The sequence below is a fragment of the Coptis chinensis genome, chromosome 6, assembly GCF_015680905.1.
Source record: "Coptis chinensis isolate HL-2020 chromosome 6, ASM1568090v1, whole genome shotgun sequence".
Lineage (NCBI taxonomy): Eukaryota > Viridiplantae > Streptophyta > Magnoliopsida > Ranunculales > Ranunculaceae > Coptis > Coptis chinensis.
Window position 1 is genome coordinate 56,455,869 of NC_141461.1, and position 23,074 is coordinate 56,478,942.

Genomic DNA, 23,074 nt, shown 5'->3' on the forward strand with positions numbered 1-23,074 from the left:
AATGGAAAAGAAGAACATGGAAAAGCTCCTAAGCGGTTGCCTGGCAGCAAGGTACTTGAAAAAGTTAAAAACCTTCAATATGTGTATGGAAAAGTAGCAGCTAGGAAAAGAAAGAGGCTTGAGGATGACAATTTGACTCCGTGGTCTAGTGAATCAATCCTATTTAGGTTGCCTTATTGGAAGGTACAATATTAATAGCTATCAATTCCATTTTTGTATTAACATTTACTTAATCATTTAAATTTGAATGTATATGCAGAGTTTGGATGTCCGTAACAACGTAGATGTCATGCATGTGGAAAAAAATGTGGCTGAAAATCTCTTAGCTACAATAATGGGCACGAAGGGTAAGACTAAGGATGGCCTTCAAGCTCGTTTGGACCTTAAGGATTTGAATATCCGGAAAAAAAATGTGGCCAATCCAAAATGGGAATAGAACATTTCTGCCAAATGCTCCCTTTTTACTTTCAAAGCAAGAGAGGAAGTTATTTTGTCAAACCCTTCAATCATTGAAAGTTTCGATTGGGTACAGTTCTAATTGGAAGTATAACGTGAACATGGAGGACCTTCAAATCAGGTGTCCTAAATCACATGATTATCACATTGTTATACAACAATTATTATTGCGGATCTTGTTGATGTCGCCTACAAGACTCAAAAGCCATTGGCTGCTGCCATTAGACAACTGTCTATATTTTTCAATGTCCTTTGCGCCAAGGTTATTTGCCGAAAGGACCTTGATCTTGCAAGTCGACAAATTGTTGAAGTTTTATGTGTGTTTGAGAAGTACTTTCCACCTTCTTTTTTTGTTTCGATGACACACCTTGTAGTGCACTTAGCAGAGGAAGCACGGATATGTGGTCCTGTTAGATTTCGGTGGATGTATCCTTTCGAGAGGTTAGTGAATTAGTTAATTGCTCATTGATGATTATCAATGAAAATGTTTAACTAGTGTCTTGTTTTAGGATGATGAGAACTTTCAAAACATACGTGAAGAATAAAAGGTATCCAGAAGGGTGTATTGCGGAGCGCTACCTTGTTGAAGAGTCGATATTATACTGTAATGAATACATGCCAGAAGGTGGAAATGGAAGTCATAGTCGCGGAAGGAAAGAATTCATGGATGAAGAGAAGGGATGTTCAAGTGAGCATCCTATGGGTAGAAAGGGAAGGGTGTACAAGCTTTCAAATTTGCAATACGAGCAAGCAAGAAGATGGGTTTTAGAGTGCTCTAAAGATGCTGTTCTATGGAGAGAGTATGCACAACTTATACTTAAAATTCCATAAATTTTAATGTCCAATCTAGTTAGTAGATAACATTCTGTACTTATGCCTATTCTTAAACAGGAAATACGAGTCTTACCAACAAAACCACCCAGCTAGGAGGAGAGGGCGAAAGGGAAAAACAGTCGAAAAACTATTGAATTTTATTCCATGGCTTAGAGAACAGGTCTGTATGAGCCATATATAGCTCTCTAGTAATTTCTGACATTTAGGTTATACAAGAATTCTAACATTATGCATTTTCACCTCACCAGTTGGAAAAAGAGGAGATGTCCACTTTGAAAAGGCTTGCTGAAGGCCCGTCTTTTAAAGCTACCTCATATAACCAATATAGTGTAAATGGGTATACATTTTGCACAGCGGAGTCTGAAATTTCTAAGACAACACAAAACAGCGGGGTTACCATGAATGCTATGACAAGCTTTAGGGCAAGCGCTAAAGATAAGAACTATGTTGATGGGGATGCGACCTATTATGGTGTTGTTAACTTGATTCTTGAGCTGGATTATATTGATTTCAAGCAAACAGTTTTTTGTTGTGATTGGGTATGAACAGAAGATAGAGTAAATGGATGTTGGATTGATCCGGAAACAAAGTTAACTTTTGTGAATTTTAGAAAGTTCATGAACAATTCAAAAGTTGATGATGAGCCTTTTATCCTTGCCTCTCATGCACACCAAGTCTTTTATTGCAAAGATCCCAAAAGAGATGATTGGCATGTTGTTTTAGATGCTCCTAAGAAGTTGACCCGAGATGTTGATTCCTATGAGGATCCTCTGGTTTTTCGTTCAAGAGTGAATGCAGATGCTTTTAGATCCACATTAGTGGATGAGGTGGTAGATGAAGAGATAAACGAAGGATCATGGGTTGATTAAGTTTTAAAAGAGCAACAACACTTTTGTTATGGTACTTTTGTTCATTTTGTAATGTTGTGTGTACTTCATGTGTCGCAATCCTTGGTTAAAATGCAAATCCTGTTTGTATGTACTGGTTTGTACTTGTTCTTTTTGTGTGGACTTGTTTTGTTGGGTGAGTCTTCATGGTTAAAGTGTAATAGATGAAAGTGTATTTGTTATGAGTACTAGGTCTGGCTGCCCATCACGTAATTTTTGCATTTTTTTATCGCCATGTTTTTTTTTTTCAAGTTAGTTATTGATGTTTTGCGAAAGATTTCAGCATAATGTCTTCCGAATCTCAACATTCTGAGGGTGGGGCTAGATCTGGACAAAGTGAGCATGGTGATGATGGTAAGTAATGTATTGTTTACTTATTGGAAATTATATGATTCGCGTATTTTATTTTTTTCTAAAGTATTTTTTTCTTTGTTGTAGCAATTGTTGAAAAGAAGCTTGTTCTATTTGATGAAGATGGAAGACCTGTTGGAGACAAATCTGCAGATTTCTCTAGTTCCCTTGGTGAAATCAGTCGTGCCCATGCTCCAATTGTGTTCCAAAGGTGGAAAGAGGTACCCGACCAAAAGAAAGATCTCATCTGGGAACTGATCTCGGTGAGTTTGGTGTTATGTGGATTAAATCTTGTATTGGTCATATCTTTCTCGTGTCAAATCTATTTTACGAACCGTTTTCACCGCCGTCTTTGTGATTTCAGTGAGTGTCTTTTAGAACTACTGAAATGTTCATAGCTAGTGTTTTAATCCTATATTTTGGCCGTCCTTTATTGTTGGTCAGTGTACATTACTTAATAGTTTACTTCATTATTTTTGACTAAGATGTTATCGTCATTGTAGAAAGAATTCGTAGTGACTGGAACAACACAAGCACTAGTCCTTAAAAAAGCTAATGAATATTGGAGAAAGTACAAGAGTAAACTAAGGAAGATACATGACAAATTTCGTACAGATGAAGAAAGGAAAAGAAATTGCCCTGGTTGTGTGAGACAAGAAGATTGGGAAAGGTTCGTTGATAATGAGTCTATGGAAGCAGCAAAGCTTCGCCGTGTTAAAGGCAAGATCTCTAGGGAGGCTGCAAAAGCACGCCACAGATCCGGTAGAAAGGGTTCAGCTAGAGATTAGCTCATGATATGGTAATAATTTGATAATATTTTTGTTATTTACTTATGGAAAGAATGCAAATAGTTTTATTAGACATACTATGTCGTGTTTGAGTCTGATGGGTGGGGGTTGGGCTGTTTTTTGTGGGTGGATATTGGTGGGAGATCTTTGGTGGGTGTGTAGTAACCTCATTTTGACATTTGGTTCTTTATATTGGTTTGGTTCTTCGCGACAAGTATGGGTGTTTTGCTACTAGAAACTCATCCTCTAATCGTTCTCACCCCCATTGAAACTCTTAACAATCAATTGGAAACTCCAAATAGTTTGGTTCGCAACTTTTGTGGGGAATGGCGTTTGGGAGTATTCACTCTTGAAGATTGGACTCTTGTAGTTCTTTATAGCTTGGCTTGCTCAAGGTTTGAGGTAGGTGTCTTCCTCCCCCTTTATTTCCACCATGTTAGGAGCTTGCTAGAGAATGTTCTCAATAATTGACTTATGTTCTAATTTAGTTAGAATTGAATTGAAGTTTGCTTTCAGTGCTGATTTTTGGTACAAGTTAATTCATAGTTTCACAAGTAAGGTTTATGACACATTTTGAACTAAAGCACACAATACTTGTTTAGAATGATATAAAACCATTTTCATTGATTGTAGTTTACTTATGTTTTCTTATTATGCATTCAGCCACTAAACTTGGACTGCAACAAGTCTTCCCATATGAAATTGCAATATACTTCAAACAAGAATTTTCGGAAGTTTTGATTGGGTTAATTAGAACTTATATTGTTTTGGTCATAACTTTCTCGTTATAACTCCGTTTGTCGAACTGTTTTCATTGTTGCGTTCCAAATTCCAAGGAGAATGACTTGAATCAGGTTTGAAACTTGAATTCACAGGTGTTATATTTCGGTTTATTATTATTTGTAGTTGTATTATTGATTGGTGAATGTCGAGAGAATTCACAGGTGTTATATTTCGGTTTATTATTATTCGTAGTTGTATTATTGATTGGGTGAATATGGGAGTGTGTAGGTTGAGTGAGTGAATGCAGGTGGATGGTGTGGTCTAAATTGTGTTGGAAAGTGGGTGGGAGACTACTAGTGGGTGTGTGCAAGTGGGTAGGTGAATACTGGTGGGTGTGTGAAGGTTGGGTGGGTGAGTGCAGGTGGATGGTGTTGTCTGAATGTTGAGTGCAGGTGGGTGGTGTGGTCTGAATTGTCTTGGTACATGTGTGTTGTAGTGTTATTTTGTCTTTGTGCATGTGTGTGGGTTGGTGCTAGGTGTGTGCAAGTGTTTTAGCAAATGGAGGATGCTTTGTCATATTTGGTTTGGTGGTCATATTTTGTATATAACATAGATTGTTTCTTCTGACATTTCAGAAAGAAAAGAATCCTAACACTCTTGTTACTAGAACACTCGTGTATGTCGCTTTACATACCAATGATGACGGCACTTGCCCCACCGAAGAGCATCGAGATGAAGTGGTAAGAATGTTAATAAGTGGTAAATTTTTTATGTCATGTAGTATCTTCTAACTAATATACAAGTTATCTTTTTATAGGAAAGCATAAAGGAAATTGCTGCAAATGATCCCTCTAGCACTTTGTTAGATTTGGATCATGACCCATTGACGATGTCTATGGTCCCGATTCTAAGGGTCGCGGTGCGTGCGTGGTATGGGTAGTGGGGTTACTAAAAGGGGACTTGATGCTTCAGCCCCCGCAAAGTATCAACTCAAAAACGAAAGGAAAAAGAATCACTCTTGTGGGAGAGGTTGAAAACCCGAAAGTGTTATACCAAAAGATGCAAGAAGATGTCAACATCATGAAGTCCGCTCAAGGGTCAAATGCACAATTCTCTCCCCGATTCTTCTCATGTAAGTTTTCACTTTTATAGTTATTGCATATTTGATCCAAACTTTCATTGTTTTAACTTTGCCATTACATTTTAAATCTATGTCTAGCGAATCATCACGGACCAAAGACCGGATGGATTTCCTCCGAGCTAAGCTCGGTGAGTTGTAAATTGTACTCAACGCGTCAGGTGCATGTGGCGAGTGGCAGGGCTATCTTAGGAGAAGAAGGCAATCAAGAAATAATTCAGACTTATGATGTTGTTTTGGATTTGGTGCTTGTACCTACTGCTCAAAGTACACACATGGAAACTCTTGGGGAGGAGGAGATAGGCGGGATTATCGAATGGCCTAAAGCTTTTACCGTCTTTAACTGTTAGGTATATATATATGCTGACTTATATATTTTGATCTCCAATAGGATTATGATAGCTAATACGCTAGGAAACTCCCATTTCTTGTGTACCCGCGGACCTGGGAGTTCACAGGATACCTAGGCAATGAAATTGAAAGCATTTGCTAAAGCTTGTTTTCAGTGACCGGAGGAAGGGGAGTAGGTTAAAGACAGAGATGCCAGCGGACTTACCCAATGACTGACTTGCCCTTCGCGAGGACTTTCTTTCACGATTATGTTGTCTTGACTTACTATTGCTTCTGTAGCTTTCCTGCTTTCTTGGCGAAGGTACGAAGCAAATAGAGAATCCAAGTAAAATGAGTCCAACTTAATGAGACTTAATCCTTATTCTCGTGAGTCGGAGAACGGGACTCTATCCTTGTGCCCTAGAGAATATAAAGGAAGGGTGAGGGGATTGATCCGAAGAGAAGCCTTCCGCCAAGTAACCTATTGAGATCGCGGTAACGGGTCTTATTAAGCCTATTTGGCTGTCGAGTGACTATCTATGAATACCTCCTACTAGCGGACCGGACTTCCTATTCTTTATATACTCCAAACTAATGACCAACGGACTTACGATCGGACTTGGGGCAGCTAACTTGTCCTACCTTTCAATGATTGATGGCTTAATCCACTGGACCACCTGGAACTGCTCTTGCCTCTGCTAAGATCTTATAGTAACTTATATTAACGTTTTCGATTGATACTAATACATATGTACTTTAAATTTGTTTGCAGGATGTGGATGTGACTTTTGTAAGTTCATCTCCTCTTTTTGATATCGGTGTTTATGGGGGTTTTGGAAGATGCTTGTATAGGTCTTAGCTTTAGCAATTTTGTATATCACGATGCATGTGAAGGATTAGATTATATGATATGTTTTTTGTACACCGATGTTTAATTATGTCAGATGTAAATCTTATAGGTATGTTCTTTTGTAAGAAGACGAATATTAAGTTGTACTACTGGTTCAATGTTTTAATTTGAAATTACAAGTTGTTTATGTATGTTCTTATTTTTTTTTGGATATGGTGCATGGTTTACATGTATGTTCCTTTTTTTGGATATTTCGGAGCACAAGTAACCCAAAAAAGATCCTTCCATGTTAAAATAGAAATAATAATAATAATAATAATGTCAAAAATAGAAAAAATAAACAAAATATTAAACATTAAAAAATTAAATTAAAAATAAATATTACGACGGTCTAAGTGGTTGCATATTCAAAAAAATAAAGCCGTTTGGGAAGTGGTTTTAAGACAATAAATTCCGTCGTTAATATTAACACAAGATATCCCGTCGTTATCCCGTCGTTTTCTAATTAATGATACGACAATATATTCCGTCGTTAATATTAGCGCATGAGGGGGATATATTGTAATTGAGGACGATTTTTACCGTCGTAAATCTCATTTTAGGACGGTTTTTGCCGTCGTTTATGAGGTTTTCTGATGTAGTGAACCAGGCAACAGTGCACATCATAGGGGAGAAGCCAAAGCCTGAGAAAGAATAGAGCACCCCCCACCCCCCACAAGATACAAGGCCTAAGCCTAGGGCACCACTACAAACTCACAGACAACACTTTCAACCCAGAAACCCTGTGCTACATGACTACGGTGTTCCTGTTTCTTTTCTAAAACCCAACAGTTCACCCCCCATCTTCAACTACCACATCCACTATATTGCAGTATCTTTTAAAAAATTCACTCAACAGAAGAATCAAGACATAACAGGGTATTTTCACAGACAAATTAACTAAGATGACTAATATCATATAAGAAAAAGACAATATATATTAGTATAAAAGATTAAAGACTTAAAGCCTATTCATAACTACTCTATATACCAAACAATAGTGAACATCCATGTCACGAGGAAAAAAACCATCGGTAATGCTCTTTCTATTTTCCAATATATAAAAATGCAAAAAAATTCCACACAACAATAAAAACAATACATAGAATAGAATGAATTTACGAGTATACAAAATTTCCCACGGCAAAAAGATATGCATCAACAAGTATATTTATATGCAAATAATTTAAGAGAAGAACAAAGTAGAAATACACTAAAAAAAACTTACTTTTCGATCTAAATAAAAACCTAGCTTGTAGTACGAATCGAACTAAAATAAAAATCCCTTTTCGAACTAGTTTAAACACGTGTCAATCAACCCCAATTAAAGTGAAGACTGTAAGATGAACTAGGAAGTGAGGGTGCGATGGGAACTTCCATTTTTAACTGTTTCGGTAAGTATGCTGACGGTTCTATTTTTTGTTAAGTTATTAATTTTGGTTTTCTTTTTTATTTTGTTAAATTTTCGACGGTTCAGCAAACGCCATTGAATCCATAATAATAATAAAACAAGAAGAATGAAAAAAGGGAAGAAATTTACCTCGATTTGAAGAAGGAACTTTGATTTGAGTGAACTCTGGCAAAATAAATTTACCCATTTCAGTTTAACAAACAAATATCGGACCAAAAAACTCGAACTTGAAGCTTTAAAGCATTGACTAAATATTATGGTTTGGGGAGAAAGAGAGAGCTTACAATTTCACAGTAGAGGTCTTGATTCAGTGACAAAACCCACGGCTTGTTAGAACTTAGCAATCACCCTTTTTTTTATCTCTTCTGTTTCCACTAGGGTTTCTAACTGGGTATAATGAGCGCGAGAATGAAAAACTACCCCGCGACGAGTTCTTGAAAATTCGAGCACTACTGCTACCGTCGTGAATGCACTACACTAAAAGCTCGTCCTTTATTTTACCTTAATGCCAATATACGACGAGCTTAGGCCATATAGGACGGTTCTTGCAATCCTACATTAAGGACGGTCAACAGTCCTAACAAGGTGTCGATATTAAGCAATTCTGGTGTAGTGAAAACTAACCTGAAGACTCTTGGTGTAGTGAGGTTTTTCTGCAAAGAGAAGCAACAAAATGGCGTTTCAGAGAGCCAACGTAGTTTTTGTATAACCGCCCCTCCAATTCCCAAAGCGTTATGATTACATCCTAGCCCTAGCCGCACACGACTTCCAACAAGCTGTCTTGTCTTTTCAAATCTCGAAAAATAGGATGACACGTTTTCTCTGCAATTGCTCAAATCCGTTCACATGCCGTACACGTGTCAAATGTTTTCGCCCATCAGGTCACTAGATAGCACGGATCGATCTCCATAGTTCGTTGGGTATTTCCACTTCATTCCACTAGCTTCTCTCTTTAGACATGCTCCACACGCGCTACTGTGTTCTCTTAGCAAATCGCTTCAACGACCGGCACGACCTACTGAGAGGGGGCTGTGTGAGAGAGTGATATTCTCCTTCAGGAATATCAAGCACGTGCTCAACATAGTGGAAATACCACACCGATCTCTAGTGTACTTCGCCGATCTATGTCACTAGATCGCATCGACAAGCTACGAGATCGCTCAAGAACAGTTCGTATCATTACACAGATCGTTCTATATTGTGACTCAGCTTATCTTCTAGAAGCAATCATGAATGAAGCTACACATACGCAAATCACTGCCACCAGCTACTGACCACTGCCGCAAGCTACTAAGCCAGGCTACTAATCCCCATCATTACAAGCAGACCTATGAGCACAATTCTCACACGCCTCCACAATCTTGACCCTACATTTGTGCTGTTATTTACACGTGTTGGGTGAGGATTCACTTTCATCACCTATAAATACTCCCCATATGAACTACGCCAGACCTGATTCTTCTCTCCCCCCAGAATCAAGAGAAGATACGTAGGTAGTTCGCTCATCGACGAACTCGGTCTTGACCATATTCTAATCCATTCTCCTTCTCCCTCCTTGTATGTAAATGGAAAGACCAAAACGCACCTTTACAATAATAATTAACTTTTCTTTTTCATAACAATTGCATAATTGTAAATTACTACATAACATTTCTTCTTGATAACCTTTAAATAGTACTTGATGCAAAAGAGCTCCCATCATCGTCCATTTCATGAGCTGAAGTGATTGAATATGCTTGTCCAAACTCATCTTCACTCTCACTGTCAAAGCAGTAACAATTATCACTGTCACACTTCTTCCATAAATCAGAAGACACTGATTCTTATGAAACAGAAACAAAAGAACCTTTAACAATCACCTTATTAGTTCCTTCCAGTTGTTAGCACAATATTTGAAAGATAGTACCCCATTTGATATTCGTGCCCCTTAAAAATGAAATTGCTCGTAGGAGCATTTCCTTTGAGTAATGGCTCAAAGACATTAGAGCGTTGCAATACATTGATGTCATTGTGGGAGCCGAACATGCCAAAGAATGCATGCCATATCCACAAATCCTTGTCGGCAACAACTTCCAATATAATTGCCGGTTCTTTCTTGTGACCAACATGTGTTTCTTTCCATGAAGAAGTTGGACAATTTTTCCAAGTCCAATGCATGCAATCTATACTCCCAAGCACGCCTGAAAAACCACACTCTTCCCCTTGCGCAAGCAATCGTTGGATGTCATTCGCATTCGGTGTTCTCAAGTATTTCTCCTTGAACAACTGGATGATAACATTACAAAATATAATTAAACTCTCAATAGCAGTGCTCTGAACAATCTAAATATATTCATCGAGAAAATCTGTTGCACATCCATACGCAAACATTTGGATTGCAGCCATACACTTTTGTAATCCTGATAACCCAGATCAACCTATTCCATCAACTCTTTGCGTGAAGTACACGTCATGATCGACCTTGGACTTTGGGTACTTCGGACAATCGACAAAGTAATCTTTCAAAATACGCTGATGACATTCTCCCCTGTCCCGTAAAATGTATTTTCTTCCTTTCTTAGAACCACCTCGTCCTAGACCTTCCCTAGCTATATTCATAAATTTCGTTGAGAATTATTGGAAGTACTAGTTGATTCCCGTGTCAGACGGCACTCATGACACATTGAACCACCACTAGTAATGGCAAATACAATCTAATTTTACCATCAAGAGATCCAACCACAATTGAACCACCACCAATAATGGCAAAACACTGAAAGTTCGTCCCTCTAGAAAATTGATGTCCTTGAGTCCAATTCAAGACGGATGTACTCTCTCACTTGCGAGATTCTGAATCATATCTTTTCGATCACGCTTATCCCACCTACAAATCCTATTATCATCCAAACCCAAGGATGTCGATGCCAAAGGGTCCAACTGAGACCCCTTACTATTGTTAGTTATATCTCTCATTGTAATATCAATCCCCTCTTTCTTAAACTTCCATTCCAAAACTATCCTCCTCGTTTCAATATCAAGCTGATGAAGCCCAGTCGAATGAGAACTAACCTCACTCGTAGTCGAGTTCATATGCAGCGTATTAGTCTCAGCCCTCATAAGAAGAGTTTTTTTCGGTGTCGAAATCGAATGACCAAAATGTGAACCAAATCTAGAACTCCCATTATCAAACTTCACATAAACACCCTTCCCTTGAATCCCATCACTAAAATTCTTAACAACCTCAACACCAGAACCACCAACCAAAAAACTATTTTCCAAAGCACCCAATGCCAAACTCTGTATTCCTCCTCCTTGTGCTGCCTCCTCAAACTCCTCCATCAAATTCTGAGTAGCCTCACCAAGCCACCCCCATCTTCTACACCCTCCCAAATCGAAAATCATCCGCCACCTCCCCCTTTGCCCACCTTATAAAGTCCTTCCCATAAACCTTATTAGCCTCATTAGCTACAACCCCTTAAACATTCTCAAACAAATAGTCCTGAAACTTCGTAACAAAGCTTGGATATCAGGAGGTGTTTTTTTATTTGAGGGCAAAATTTTATATTTATAGTGAGTGAAAAAAAGGAGTGCCAAAAAAAAAACGAAATTGATGCTAGGCTCTAACTCGAATCTACGACTTGGTGTGAGAAAAGCCCGTAAAAACGAAGTGGGATTCGTTCCCGTTAATGTCATATTCCAACAATTAAAATTCGAGGATGATCAGCCTCACAGCAGTCGTTAGATTGTGGATAATTTTGTCTTTTATTATAATTTTGTCTTTTAAATAATCCGGATTGTCTTTTATTATAATTTTGTCTTGTAGTGGAAAAAAAAACCCTATCTTATTATATAGATATAGACTGAGAGGATCATGGTCTCTACTTGTGGATAATATAGTTCATCATCTTCAGAAGATGAAGACGAACTAGAACTAGTGATATCTTCAAATATTGACTTGTTAAATTTAATTCTTTCAAATCTATTGGGATCCATTGAAGGAGGCTAAGAAGGTTGGTGGGTTTGGTTATCAAGGATTTGAGAAGTAGGGATGAAAATAAAATTTAGTGGGGAGAGATTGGTAGGTTGATTTTTTTTGGAGGGAGAGGTTACTCAATAACGAGGGAAAACATGGGACGCATTGGTTCCCTGTTTAATACTTTAATGTGTATATTTTGGTGCATGAGACCGGTTGTGTAAAACTCTTTTAAAATCCCATCTGGTTCCGATGTGGCTGTGTAAATTTACGCAACCCAGTGGTGAGGCGCTTAATGTGTTTTTTTCGACAAAAATTGAACCTCAACTGTGGAAGTGATTTTCAAGAAGATTAATAATAGGTGGCTATTTAACCTACGTGGCATGCTAAACTAGCAACTAACCAATCACAGACTCGCATAAAAAATAATCTCTATCTCTTTTCCCCAACAAAAAAAATTCCTGCAACTCAAAAAACAGCATTCAATGGACGCTACTTGTTGTACTCACCACCTTCCACCATGGGCAACTACTAGAATCCCAACAACAACCTCGTTTCTACAAACCCAACAACCTCAAAAACTCAACCTTCGAACCATTCGTAAAAAAAAACTATGTTTCTTTGCTTCTGACACTTCATCATTAGTTACTGAAAGCAAGAAAGCAAATTACGAGGAGTTTACTGATTTGAAGTCATGGATGCATAGTAAAGGACTTCCTCCTTGCAAGATTCAACTTAAGGATAAACCTATTTCTTATGATAATAATAAACACAGACCCATTCATTATGTTGTTGCTAGCCAAGATCTTCAGGTAATGTTTCAAAGATTGTATCTTTTTGTTCATTTTATTCATTATGTTGTTGAAGTAAATGGTGGTCTTGGGCAGGTGGGTGATGTGGCATTTACGGTTCCGAATTCATTAGTTGTTACACTTGAGAGAGTTTTGGGGAATGAGACAATTGGTATGTAAGCACCCCCTAGTATTTGTTGTTGTTGTTGTTTATATTGTTTTTTAGTAGTGAGAATAATGTATGGTTAATTGTTTTTTGTAGCGGAGTTATTAACGACGAATAAGTTATCTGAATTGGCGTGTTTGGCATTGTATCTTATGTATGAAAAGAAGCAAGGAAGGAAGTCGTTTTGGTACCCGTTTATTAGGGAGCTCGATCGCCAAAGAGGGAGGGGACAACTTGCCGTGGAGTCACCGCTTTTGTGGTCGGAAGATGAATTGGATTATCTCACTGGGAGCCCAACCAAGGTAATATCAATGTGAAATAAAAATGACGTACTTATGCGACAAAATACCAAGCAACCGATTTTTGGTGATCTTAATGCAGGCTGAAGTTCTTTTAAGGGAAGAGGGAATCATGAGGGAGTATAATGAGCTTGATACAGTCTGGTTTATGGCGGGATCTCTTTTTAAGGTCAATATTTTTCTTAGATTTTGTTGCCTAGAACTATGAATATCTATTATATTTCTTATTGTTCTGCGAATTGGTTCAGTTTAATAACTTTTTGTTTTGAATGTTAATGAGATTCGTTACGATTGTTCATTTTGCATTTTGCAGCAATACCCATATGATATACCGACTGAGGCCTTCCCATTCGAGATTTTCAAACAAGCTTTTGTCGCAGTTCAATCTTGTGTTGTGCATTTGCAGGTGAGATTCTTCATGTCATCCAGGCATGTTGATGATGTTCAAGTTTTGACTAAATTCTTTTGTGACTAAAATACTTCATATACATATATTTGTATAGACTCACAATTACTGATTCTTTTGTGATCATAATACATTTTAACACTCACATTCACTGATTACCTTAATCACAAGTGCAATTCTTTAAAGCTTGTGCATATTGTGGATTCATTGTATTGAGTTCCTCCAACAGTTTTTGATGAACATGAATGGTCATAGATTGATAAATAATCATGTTCATTATGAATACTACCTGTTGTAATAGTCAAACCTCGTTCTGCCTTCAATGTTTGTCAGGACTATGAATTTTGACATATGTTTTGTTAGATAGAGATAGTAGGTTATCGGTATGAATCAAGTAGGCTTGTTAACTGTAATACCCATAGAAACCTTAAGTACAAGAGTGTCCCAATCGCAAATAAAATCAGAGTAACCTACTCCGTGAAAGCTGGACACGTACTAGCCCAATCAAAAAACACTCTTTGACCTCTTCCATATTTCGCGAAGTTCCTTCTCCTTATGCTCAAAGATACTCAAGTTTCTCTCCTTCAATTAAGTCACATAATCATGCTTCGAATATGATTCGCTAGCCATTTAGCTTTACTAATCTAAAGGATCAGCAATCAACTCCTTCACCCAAGGCTTCTCAAATGCTTAGTGGTGGATCCCAAGATTTATTGAATGAAAAGAAGAATAGATTCCAAACATCGGCTGCTAGAGGACAATTCACAAAAGTTGGAAATGGTCGTAGATGCATACCCCTTCGATATCGATTGCCATACTGATAAAAGTAGTATCTAGTATGTCAGTTGCTAGCAACTCTGGCCTATTCATAAGACTGTTTTTGTGGTTGTTAATGCATGAGTGAACGCCAAAGATTGCTATGTAAGTTCTCATACAATGATGAAAGTTGTGACTGTGGTACACCTGTAACATGAGAGTATCTACATCACATAAATAAGTTGGTACTGCAGAAAAGTTAAGGTTAAATGACTTTGCTGCACAGCCCTGTTGATGCTTTCCTTTTTGTGATGCTGTTCTGTTTCATATATATTTTGAAAAGATAATTTTTTGTGCATTTCTTCACTATACGTGTCTTTACTTTGAGTCTGTTAGATGTTGCTGATGTAAAGAGACGGGAAATTTTCAAATTTTGTCTGATTTAATTCTTTGGTGAATCAGAAAGTCAGTTTGGCCCGAAGATTTGCTCTAGTTCCTCTGGGTCCTCCATTATTGGCTTACAAAAGCAACTGCAAGGCGATGCTGACTGCTGGGGAAGGTTGTGTCCAGCTGGTGGTTGACCGCCCTTATAAAGCCGGGGAATCAATAGTTATCTGGTGTGTGAGTTGCTTCTTTTCAGATCACCACTTTTTGTTTGTTCGACTTCCATTATATTAAATGGTTGTGTACCTTCCCGCATTGTCTGTCAGCATTGTCACGGGGACAGTTTTGTGGAGGAATACTCGTTTTCTAAGTTTGTGTTCTAATAATTTCTAGGTTGTGCGGAGAGATATGGGTTCTTCTTGTATGTTGTTTTGTACATTCATGTGTTTCTTGTTGTATTGTAGGATACCTGATACCCTTGTACTGCAGCTTGGACTTTAGCAGATCACTAATATATTCTGACTTTTCTGATTTAAAAATTAGTGTAGTTTGTTCTGAAGTATCTTTGTATTGACTTGCCTTGCAGGTGCGGGCCACAGCCAAATTCAAAATTGCTTATAAACTATGGCTTTGTTGACGAAGATAATCCTTACGACCGTCTGCTGGTTGAGGTGAAGTATCTGCTCCCTTGCTTCTATTTTGAGGGTACCTTTTACCCATATTTTTTTAATGGGTTAATAGTGCTTACATGTCCCTTTTGGTCCAGGCATCCTTGAATACTGACGATCCTCAATATCAGGACAAGAGAATGGTTGCTCAAAGAAATGGGAAACTATCTGTGCAAGTTTTTCAAGTATAAAATTTTCTGTCTGGATCTGTTGCTAATATAGTGGTTCCATTTGTAATGAGCATCATGATATTTTACAGGTAAACGCTGGAAAAGAAAAGGAAGCTGTTCTAGATATGCTTCCTTATCTGCGATTGGGTTATGTGTCAGACCCATCTGAGATGCAATCAGTTATCTCTTCTCAAGGGCCTATATGTCCTGTAAGTTGCTCCATTTTTATACAAAAATAACTCTCGTTTAAGATTTCCGTGTAAAAGTGGGTGACTATTCTAGCTTTGCATGGACCCTAAAATCTTTAGCCTCTCCATACTATTTGTGTTTAACAAGTGCATCCATGTAAATGTAAACTGCTTTGTTTAAAAAGACTTTTATTCTTCTATATTTACTCAAAGCGATTAAGTTACTTGACCTGTTAAACCTAATAAAATTTTCTGGCCTGATGGTGATTCAATATTGTGGTGTCACTGTTTCAATTGTAATCCAACTAGCATCAAGTACTGGGGTTTCTAAAAGCGTAATGCACTATAATGTATCTTGAAATGTTCATGGGTCACATGCATGACACACCTAGCACACATGGGAGTGGACATGCACCCAACACCACTTATTCGGATCGGGGATCACAAACGTTAGGCATATACCTGACCTGCTTTTGAGCACACTTGAACTCAACCTGCTAGGAATGAAACAGTTTAATACCTTATTGAAGCCCAGTTACTGGAAAAGCCGAACTTGTAGAGAGGTGCACCAAAAAATATATGTCATCCCCTGGCATGCACACAGCTAACCTAACCACACAGAAGGGGGTGGGCAACTGTCTAATAAAGCTCTTCCTTAGTCGAATCATGGGTCATGTTAGTCACACTCCTAACCACAAAGGCCAAATTACAAACACAAGGACGTGCGACACACTCAATGCCAACTAGGTGGGTAGTCATTATGCGGAGTTCTTTAGCTAAAAAAATTAGCGAACATTGTTGATAATTTCCCAATACTGCATTAGACTCTTTATGGGTGCTATTTACTTACTGCTCTGATGATCTCTTTCTAGTATGTTGATAATTCGGTACTTATATTTAACATTTTCCAAGGAACAATCCAAATCTTTCTGGGACCTCATTTTTATGCTTGGGTTCTTTTCTTATATAAGGGCAGAAACCATGAAACCTGTGTAACCAATATATGGGTTTTCTTCTTATTTTATTTTCTTCGTACTTTTTCGATAAATCTGTGTGAAATGTCTTTCTTCATTAAATTAAGCCAATACTATTACTGACAGGTGAGCCCTTGCATGGAACGAGCAGTTCTGGATCAGCTTTTCAATTATTTTGAAGCTTGTCTAGCTCGATATCCTACTAGCTTGGAGGAAGATGAAGTTATGGTAATTTTTACATGCATTCAGAATTCCAGTCTTATTTTAAACTTCAATGTTGGGCCTATGCTCAGATACTTCCCATGTTCTGTTGAATTAGTTGGCGGATTGCAACCTGGACCCAAGGAAACGAGTTGCTACACAGCTTGTCAAGTTAGAAAAGAAAATGCTACATGCATGCTATCAGACCACAGTTCGACTGATCGATCAGTTACCTGATGTCACTGTATCTCCCTGCCCTGCTCCTTATGCCCCACAATTGAAGTAGAAGGTGATTACAATTCCTTAATGGGATCTTGGCCTTGGCTTATGAAGAATTGTGTTTACAGTAATTTATGTTAACTGTCTGAACTGCAGAAAATTGTTGATCACCTTTTTGAGCATTCCTGCAAATCCGAGAGAGTTTCTGGCATCATTATATCTCTGGCCATATTATTTTGAGAAAGGGGGACTTCTGTAAGTCAGTCCAGTGTGCCCTGTGTATTTATCATTTCCCTTAAAGATAGGTTTATCCGTATGTCACTATTTGTAATGATCTTTGTATGATAAGTGGCATGCACATAATGCATAGCTTATAGGTGAAGGAATTCAAGCATGGCTTATGTTTAAGGAATGGGTTTTTGGAGCTACACAGCCGACTTTTACACGTCGCAGGTTTATTTAATCCGAGGCACTATTAAATCATTTCTGGTTGCATGCCCAAGGAGCTCATGCATTTCACCACCTCACTGAACAGCATGTGTGGCCCAGTGGGCACTTTGCATGTGGCAACAAAGGCTTTCATTTTTGTCATCTTAATCGCTGTAGTCAATCCAAAAATTTTTAATTCCCAAGTTCAGCTGCTACAGTGTTAACGAGTACATGGTAGGGTTATAGAAAAGGCACTGTTCACTTAGACATGAAACTGGCAACTCACTGAAACTGTAAGTTGGTGGAATCAGTTTGCAAAAACAATTTTAATGTCCATCTCTTGACATGGTACTTACTGATATTATTATATTATTTTTCAGCACGATTTTATTTTTGTGGCTAGAATTTGACTATCTACGTGTAGACATAAGTTGATGGAAGTGCTTTTTTTTTTAGAATAATATGACTCTTGATATATCTGATTAATTTCCGTTTAAATTGGCAGCTACAATCCAAAGCTGGATTTGATTGGGCATTTTAAGTTATATTTATGACCGGGCGGCTCAAGTATTTGTTGACATGATTAGTGCCTGATCTGGGCAACTCTGTGCTTAATGTTCTGATATGTGGTTAGCGCTTGATGTACATTTATACAAAGAGCTTTTGGTACATTCTAGACAGCGTTTTTAGTTAATTTTTGGCCTGTTCGGTCATTCCTCTGTCAATCTGTGTACATGTAAAAGTGGCTTTAATAGATAATCATGAATTTAGAATTGCTGTACCATGTACTTTCTTCGAAGTGATTGTATCTATGAGGTTAACCTGAACTTGTTGTCCCTCTCTAAGAGGAATCAAGAAAGTCGTTAAGGAGAACGGAAACAAAACTACTGACCAAATGTCAGGGATTATGGGGAAGGAGGTGGTTCAAGTCGTACATAACTTTTTCAACAGTGAGCACTTGAAGTCAAATCTTAAAAGAGATGGAAATGCATGAACTAAAAAAAAGGCCGTTAATGTTTCAATGCTAATTGCCATTACAAAATGCTGAATTGAACAAAATTTTGATGGTTAACAAGATGGTGGTTAACTGGCTACAGAAAGAAAATGAAGGTTCGAGAGAATGTGAAATGGCTGCTCATTATTTGGAGGAAGACGCCTATGTACTTTTTGAGATCGTGATTGTGAGCAACAACGATGAGAAATGAATGAACGGAGTTATCATTCTGGTTCAGGTCATGTTCTACGAGCTCTGAGATGATTTTCAGTATGTAATAAGCATGGAGTATGTTTGAGGACAGTGTCATTGAACTTGAAATAAAGCCATTATGGCATCTGATTTCCATATTGCAATTCAAATTCTGAAGTGGATACCCGTTTGTACTGCCTAAACACGACCAAGGAGATACATTAGTTTTGTTCCTTAATTTTCCGCAAAAAAACAAGAGGAAAAACTTTTTGTCTCATTTAACGCCGTAAAGACACCACACCTGGCATAGCCGCATAGGACTCAATCTTTAGTTGCAGGAAACGACCTTGCTAAGTTTATTCACTGGGAATGCTCTGAGATGGGCATTTTGCATGCTCCTGAATGGAACTAGCAAGGGATAACTAAATGATGGAGTGGCAGAGTTAGTTGTTAGTGTTCCATGAATAAGCATTCCCATGACCCATGTTCATTCCTTATCTTGGCTAGGTCAAATGGTATATGGCATTTTCTGCAACATCATACATGTACATCAAAGTAATATCATGGTATTGGTATGCGGAGGTTGCAAAGCTGTCGTGAGAAGAAAAGTGATGGAAGGAGTACTCAGTTAAAGCTCCCCTGTTTCGTTGTTGCTAAGGACATGAATGAAAAGAAACTCAGATAGTTGGCACTTGGCAGTATAGCGCAAGCTTATTATTAGGGCTGTTCAGTCTACAGGAATCACATAAGTAACTTCCCACTATTCACTTAACTCAAGTCTACATTATCAATCGTATCATCATCCTCACCACAGGATTTTACACATTATGTAAATCAACAACATTTACAAAACCGATCTTATATTTTCATTCACCATCTCAAGACTGTTAGTAGTATAATATATTTAAACGGAGATGAATCAATTCCAATGTAAGAAATAGTTTTCTTCATTTTTACAAACAAGGTAAGAACATTAAAAACGTTATGTAGCTCTACTCCTTCCCCCATTTGATTATCGGTAAACATAGATACACACGCCTTTGTGCTTTCTTCAATGTCTCAAACTGCACCTTTTGAAAGGAATTGCAGCAAAAATGGTCACTAAAATATGTGCAATTATATAAAATTTTATAGTTTGACACGTTGCACATGAATCAGTGTGGAAGTAATAACCAGATAAATGGAAGCATAACAGATGTATAACAATTACCCACAAATTTTGTAGAAACAAGTGATCAACATAACATAAATTACCATTTGGTATTACAGGAAGGCACTGCAGAGTGTGCTTACCAGCAGAGTGAAGGTATCTTGAAGGAGGAGGGCAAATGACCTGTCCTTCTCATATAATCTGCTCTTTCAGAGGTCCTCGCAGCCTTTTCATTAAGCTTGGCTTCTGCATTTGCTCGCTTCTCTTCTGCAATTCTACGTGCTGCAGCAAGTTTGTTTGACAACTTTTCTTGTGCTCGAGATTTCAGTCTTTCTGCTTTAACCTACATCCAAGAATGCAAAATGGTTGGTTGGACCAAAAACAAAATAAAATGCAGAAAAGAGAAAATAATGATATATATATACACTACGCCGGTGTTTGATATAAAAGCAAAACTACATAACTCACTGGACAACAAATTCACTAAAAGTTTGCAGCCACCATCAAACGCCATAAGGTTGATTAGATTTCGCATACAGTACAGGAATGACACTAGATTGAGATTTACGCCGTGAAATGACCATACCCTCAAGTACATCTATATTAAAATCGGCCAAATTTTTTTCATGGCACTTTACTAGCCGACCCATGTCAAGTAAATACAATTCTTGCAGCAGACCTATATTTTACTTTAGCATTATCTCAGAAATATGAGATCATGGTCTTCAATCTTCATGGATACATATTTGTTGGGTCTATGTCTCCAAAAGATGGTTTAACACTAAGTGGTATCGGCTGGTAGGAAACTAGAAACTCATTATGATTGTAAAATGTCTATGTGATATAAGAATTTTTTTTATCCTGCTTATAGTTCATTAATTTAACGAGAAGAATATTAGCAAAACATGGCAAGAAATGCATACATATGCGATATTTTAAGGGAGAGCTCATAATAGGTAAGAATGAATGTGATTACCTCAATCCTCTTCATCTCCATTTCAGCTTTCCTTTTTTCATGGTTTTCCCAGGCCTGAATCTTCACTTCTTCACGCTTGTACCTGAAATTAAATTTTGAACAAGGTTTTTGTCAATTTACCTGGAGCGGTACCAAAATTTCACCTGCTATGATACTCGAGAAAATGAGACAAGCAAGATAATAAACAGTTAGGACAACTGGATATTAATGATTGAATACCTTAAGGAAGAGAGTGATTAGTAATTAACCTGGCCATGAACTTCGCGCGTTCTGCCTCATCCCAAGCTATGGCACGGACTTCTAGAGGATTGGGGGTTGTGGCTTGCTCTAAGTTCTTGTTCTCATACATCTTGGAAGCGTTAGATTCATCTTCCTCTCTGTTAGTCCATCTGGTTTCACCACTAGCCCTACAGAATGGCACAGGCACACATCTGTTCCCCAATGACGTAAGTCCTGTCTGGTAACTCTCAGTGGATTGTCCTCCTTGAGGGCATCTCCCAGGAGTGGAGGATCTTGATGATATAGGACTCCTTACCGCAGGTGTTGTAGCTCTAAGGGGAGTACCAGTTCTTGAAGGCTCTTGACTTGCAATGGGGGTCATTTCTGTCCCCATATCTCTAACGCATATCGATTTAATGGCAGATGATGATTCTTCTGAAGTCTTATTAATTCGCCAAAATGACTCGTTAGAATCAATTTTCTTTGTTTCCCCCTCATCTTGAATTGCTTCATCAGAGCTGCTAGAAGAGGAATCCTCTTTTTGTGGAACAGGGGCTATTAATCTCCTATCATCAGCATTTGAGTTGCGTGGCTTGGTAGTTGCGTGGCTGCTACGTTCTACCCCTCTTGACAATCCAACTAGCCACTTTTGGGCATCATCCCACTTCGATGGGGTTGGTTTGCCCAATGCCATCCGATGATGAGAACCTCGATTTTTCTCATTTCCTTTGTGAAACTCAAAACTAATAGCATTGTTGTTGGAAATTTCCTGTGTAGATCCGTAATTAAAACATCCCTTATCCTCCACAGACCTCATTCTTCCTCTGGCCTAATCAGATTGACAAAGCTTGAAATGGATCTAATGCGCTTATAACATTATTAAAGAAAATATATTCGCTTTTCAGTCACTCAAATGGTTCTATCAAATAACTTTCTTAGCAAGACTCTTAAGTACATTCAATATGATCACTGAAGAGTAGTAACAATCTAAAATGCTGAACAAAAACTACATCATCCACACTTCCAGACTTCAGATATCAAATATTGAACAAAAATGGCATAACACATACCTCATAAACAAGAATCCTTCATTGCAGTTAGCATCACTCCCGATGAAAATTACTCAAGAAAATGACTGGCCAAGCTATCTCAAATAATACTTCACTGCAGTACTAATCAGTGGAACCCCTCACTCAAATAAGTCTCACGTACCATTTGTAAATCCCCAAACCTACACCTACTTCACCAAAAACCCAAATGTGAGAACTTCAGACAAAACCATAAATCACCATAGTGGGCAGACAGAATGACAAATAGTGCAGAGCTACAGCTAACAGGAACACATGCTCACAATGGGTGTTTCAGAAAGATAAAAAAAGTATAAAAGAAAACGTAAAAGGAGTACTACATACCTTAAAACCATGAGCGTTGCTGAAGTGCAGAACTAGCTTTAGACTAAAACGAAGATCTGTGTTGTCCTTCCATAAAAATTCTTAAACAATTTGCATGAGCTAAAACCAACAAATGTTATAAAATCTATAAATAAGCCTTTACCTGGGAACTTGTGAACTTTTTCACCTCATTAATCTAGGGAAGAGTTTAGAAAAATTTATTTTCAAGTACTACACTCACTGTCACTGTTTCCTAAAGAGTCAGTGGAAAAAATTATTATATAAATTACAGTTACTCCTAACGGCTATAAATTTCAACTGTAGAATTTAGAGTTGACACGTGGACGAATACAGTGAATCTAGGTGTTAATTTAACTGCCGCCTGTCAGTTACTTTTGAGTTACGGTTATTCTTAACAGTTATTAATTTATACTGCAAAGCCTTTGGAGTTGACACGTGGATGTATATATTGAATCTGGGTTTTAATTTAACTGCCGGGTCTCAGTCAGTGATTACTGATTGGTTCAGGTCTGCAAACGGTTTCTGTAGTTCACGTGGGAATGATGGGGAGAAGCAGTGGTGTATAATTGGTTAATAATAATTGGTTTCTCTCATTTTGACCAACCAGCTAATGCAGCCAAATATATATACTGAAACTGTTGGGCCCAGTAGTTCATGTTAATATTTTTTTTTTCCTGAGGCATTTTTTTGTTGCATTTCGTTCATGAATTTGGTTTTACAA

General features: G+C 37.9%; 4 protein-coding genes, 1 long non-coding RNA gene and 1 pseudogene across 7 annotated transcripts; 4 read left to right on the top strand and 2 right to left on the bottom strand.

Moving 5' to 3' along the window:
- The first annotated feature begins 736 nt into the window (after positions 1-736).
- Positions 737-1,860, top strand: LOC147493704 (uncharacterized). Its single transcript, XM_086569463.1, has 4 exons — positions 737-897; positions 966-1,256; positions 1,348-1,450; positions 1,539-1,860. Exons 1-4 carry the CDS (start codon positions 815-817, stop codon positions 1,833-1,835), a joined length of 774 nt encoding a protein of 257 aa, XP_086425589.1. The 5' UTR covers positions 737-814; the 3' UTR covers positions 1,836-1,860.
- Positions 1,861-2,153: 293 nt separating this feature from the next.
- Positions 2,154-3,316, top strand: LOC147493705 (uncharacterized). Its single transcript, XM_086567918.1, has 3 exons — positions 2,154-2,531; positions 2,616-2,791; positions 3,032-3,316. The coding sequence occupies exons 1-3, from the start codon at positions 2,465-2,467 to the stop codon at positions 3,314-3,316; spliced, it is 528 nt and encodes a 175-aa protein (XP_086424044.1). The 5' UTR covers positions 2,154-2,464.
- A 2,029-nt stretch (positions 3,317-5,345) lies between these two features.
- Positions 5,346-6,544, top strand: LOC147493706 (uncharacterized). The gene is made up of 2 exons (XR_015199789.1): positions 5,346-5,527; positions 6,280-6,544. It is a non-coding gene; the product is annotated as an uncharacterized LOC147493706 (long non-coding RNA).
- Positions 6,545-9,474: 2,930 nt separating this feature from the next.
- LOC147493707 (protein CYPRO4-like) lies at positions 9,475-11,479 on the bottom strand (annotated as a pseudogene).
- A 226-nt stretch (positions 11,480-11,705) lies between these two features.
- Positions 11,706-18,194, top strand: LOC147493708 (Rubisco methyltransferase family protein). 2 transcript variants are annotated; one of them, XR_015198277.1, is made up of 13 exons: positions 11,706-12,571; positions 12,647-12,722; positions 12,813-13,018; positions 13,098-13,184; positions 13,329-13,421; positions 14,640-14,794; positions 15,148-15,232; positions 15,328-15,414; positions 15,489-15,608; positions 16,688-16,789; positions 16,881-17,051; positions 17,138-17,236; positions 17,916-18,194. XR_015198277.1 is itself a non-coding variant. In XM_086565377.1 (12 exons), exons 1-11 carry the CDS (start codon positions 12,245-12,247, stop codon positions 17,046-17,048), a joined length of 1,506 nt encoding a protein of 501 aa, XP_086421503.1. In that variant the 5' UTR covers positions 11,706-12,244; the 3' UTR covers positions 17,049-17,051; positions 17,138-17,409. The 2 variants fall into 2 exon arrangements, 1 of the variants encoding a protein (XP_086421503.1); XM_086565377.1 differs by lacking the exon at positions 17,916-18,194 and having other exon boundaries at positions 17,138-17,409.
- A 1,245-nt stretch (positions 18,195-19,439) lies between these two features.
- On the bottom strand, positions 19,440-22,563 carry LOC147493709 (Remorin family protein). Of its 2 annotated transcripts, none has more exons than XM_086568850.1 (6): positions 22,354-22,530; positions 22,012-22,181; positions 20,971-21,770; positions 20,723-20,804; positions 19,890-20,089; positions 19,440-19,666 (listed from the first exon to the last, which is right to left on the bottom strand). In XM_086568850.1, the coding sequence occupies exons 3-6, from the start codon at positions 21,756-21,758 to the stop codon at positions 19,648-19,650; spliced, it is 1,089 nt and encodes a 362-aa protein (XP_086424976.1). In that variant the 5' UTR covers positions 21,759-21,770; positions 22,012-22,181; positions 22,354-22,530; the 3' UTR covers positions 19,440-19,647. The 2 variants fall into 2 exon arrangements, with proteins under 2 accessions (XP_086424976.1, XP_086424977.1); XM_086568851.1 differs by lacking the exon at positions 19,440-19,666 and having other exon boundaries at positions 19,692-20,089; positions 22,012-22,178; positions 22,354-22,409; positions 22,496-22,563.
- Positions 22,564-23,074: the final 511 nt, after the last annotated feature.

Excerpts from the sequence above, each read along its gene's own strand:
- LOC147493704 (XM_086569463.1), top strand. The coding sequence starts at position 815 with ATGACACACCTTGTAGTGCACTTAGCAGAGGAAGCACGGATATGTGGT. Across the intron at positions 898-965 it reads TGGATGTATCCTTTCGAGAG|GATGATGAGAACTTTCAAAA; the intron begins GTTAGTGAATTA and ends GTCTTGTTTTAG. Across the intron at positions 1,257-1,347 it reads GATGCTGTTCTATGGAGAGA|GAAATACGAGTCTTACCAAC; the intron begins GTATGCACAACT and ends ATTCTTAAACAG.
- LOC147493705 (XM_086567918.1), top strand. The coding sequence starts at position 2,465 with ATGTCTTCCGAATCTCAACATTCTGAGGGTGGGGCTAGATCTGGACAA. Across the intron at positions 2,532-2,615 it reads AAGTGAGCATGGTGATGATG|CAATTGTTGAAAAGAAGCTT; the intron begins GTAAGTAATGTA and ends TCTTTGTTGTAG. Across the intron at positions 2,792-3,031 it reads TCATCTGGGAACTGATCTCG|AAAGAATTCGTAGTGACTGG; the intron begins GTGAGTTTGGTG and ends TCGTCATTGTAG.
- LOC147493708 (XM_086565377.1), top strand. The coding sequence starts at position 12,245 with ATGGACGCTACTTGTTGTACTCACCACCTTCCACCATGGGCAACTACT. Across the intron at positions 12,572-12,646 it reads TTGCTAGCCAAGATCTTCAG|GTGGGTGATGTGGCATTTAC; the intron begins GTAATGTTTCAA and ends GGTCTTGGGCAG. Across the intron at positions 13,185-13,328 it reads TGGCGGGATCTCTTTTTAAG|CAATACCCATATGATATACC; the intron begins GTCAATATTTTT and ends TGCATTTTGCAG.
- LOC147493709 (XM_086568850.1), bottom strand. The coding sequence starts at position 21,758 with ATGAGGTCTGTGGAGGATAAGGGATGTTTTAATTACGGATCTACACAG. Across the intron at positions 20,805-20,970 it reads CGCGCGAAGTTCATGGCCAG|GTACAAGCGTGAAGAAGTGA; the intron begins GTTAATTACTAA and ends ATTTAATTTCAG. Across the intron at positions 20,090-20,722 it reads TGGAGATGAAGAGGATTGAG|GTTAAAGCAGAAAGACTGAA; the intron begins GTAATCACATTC and ends TCTTGGATGTAG.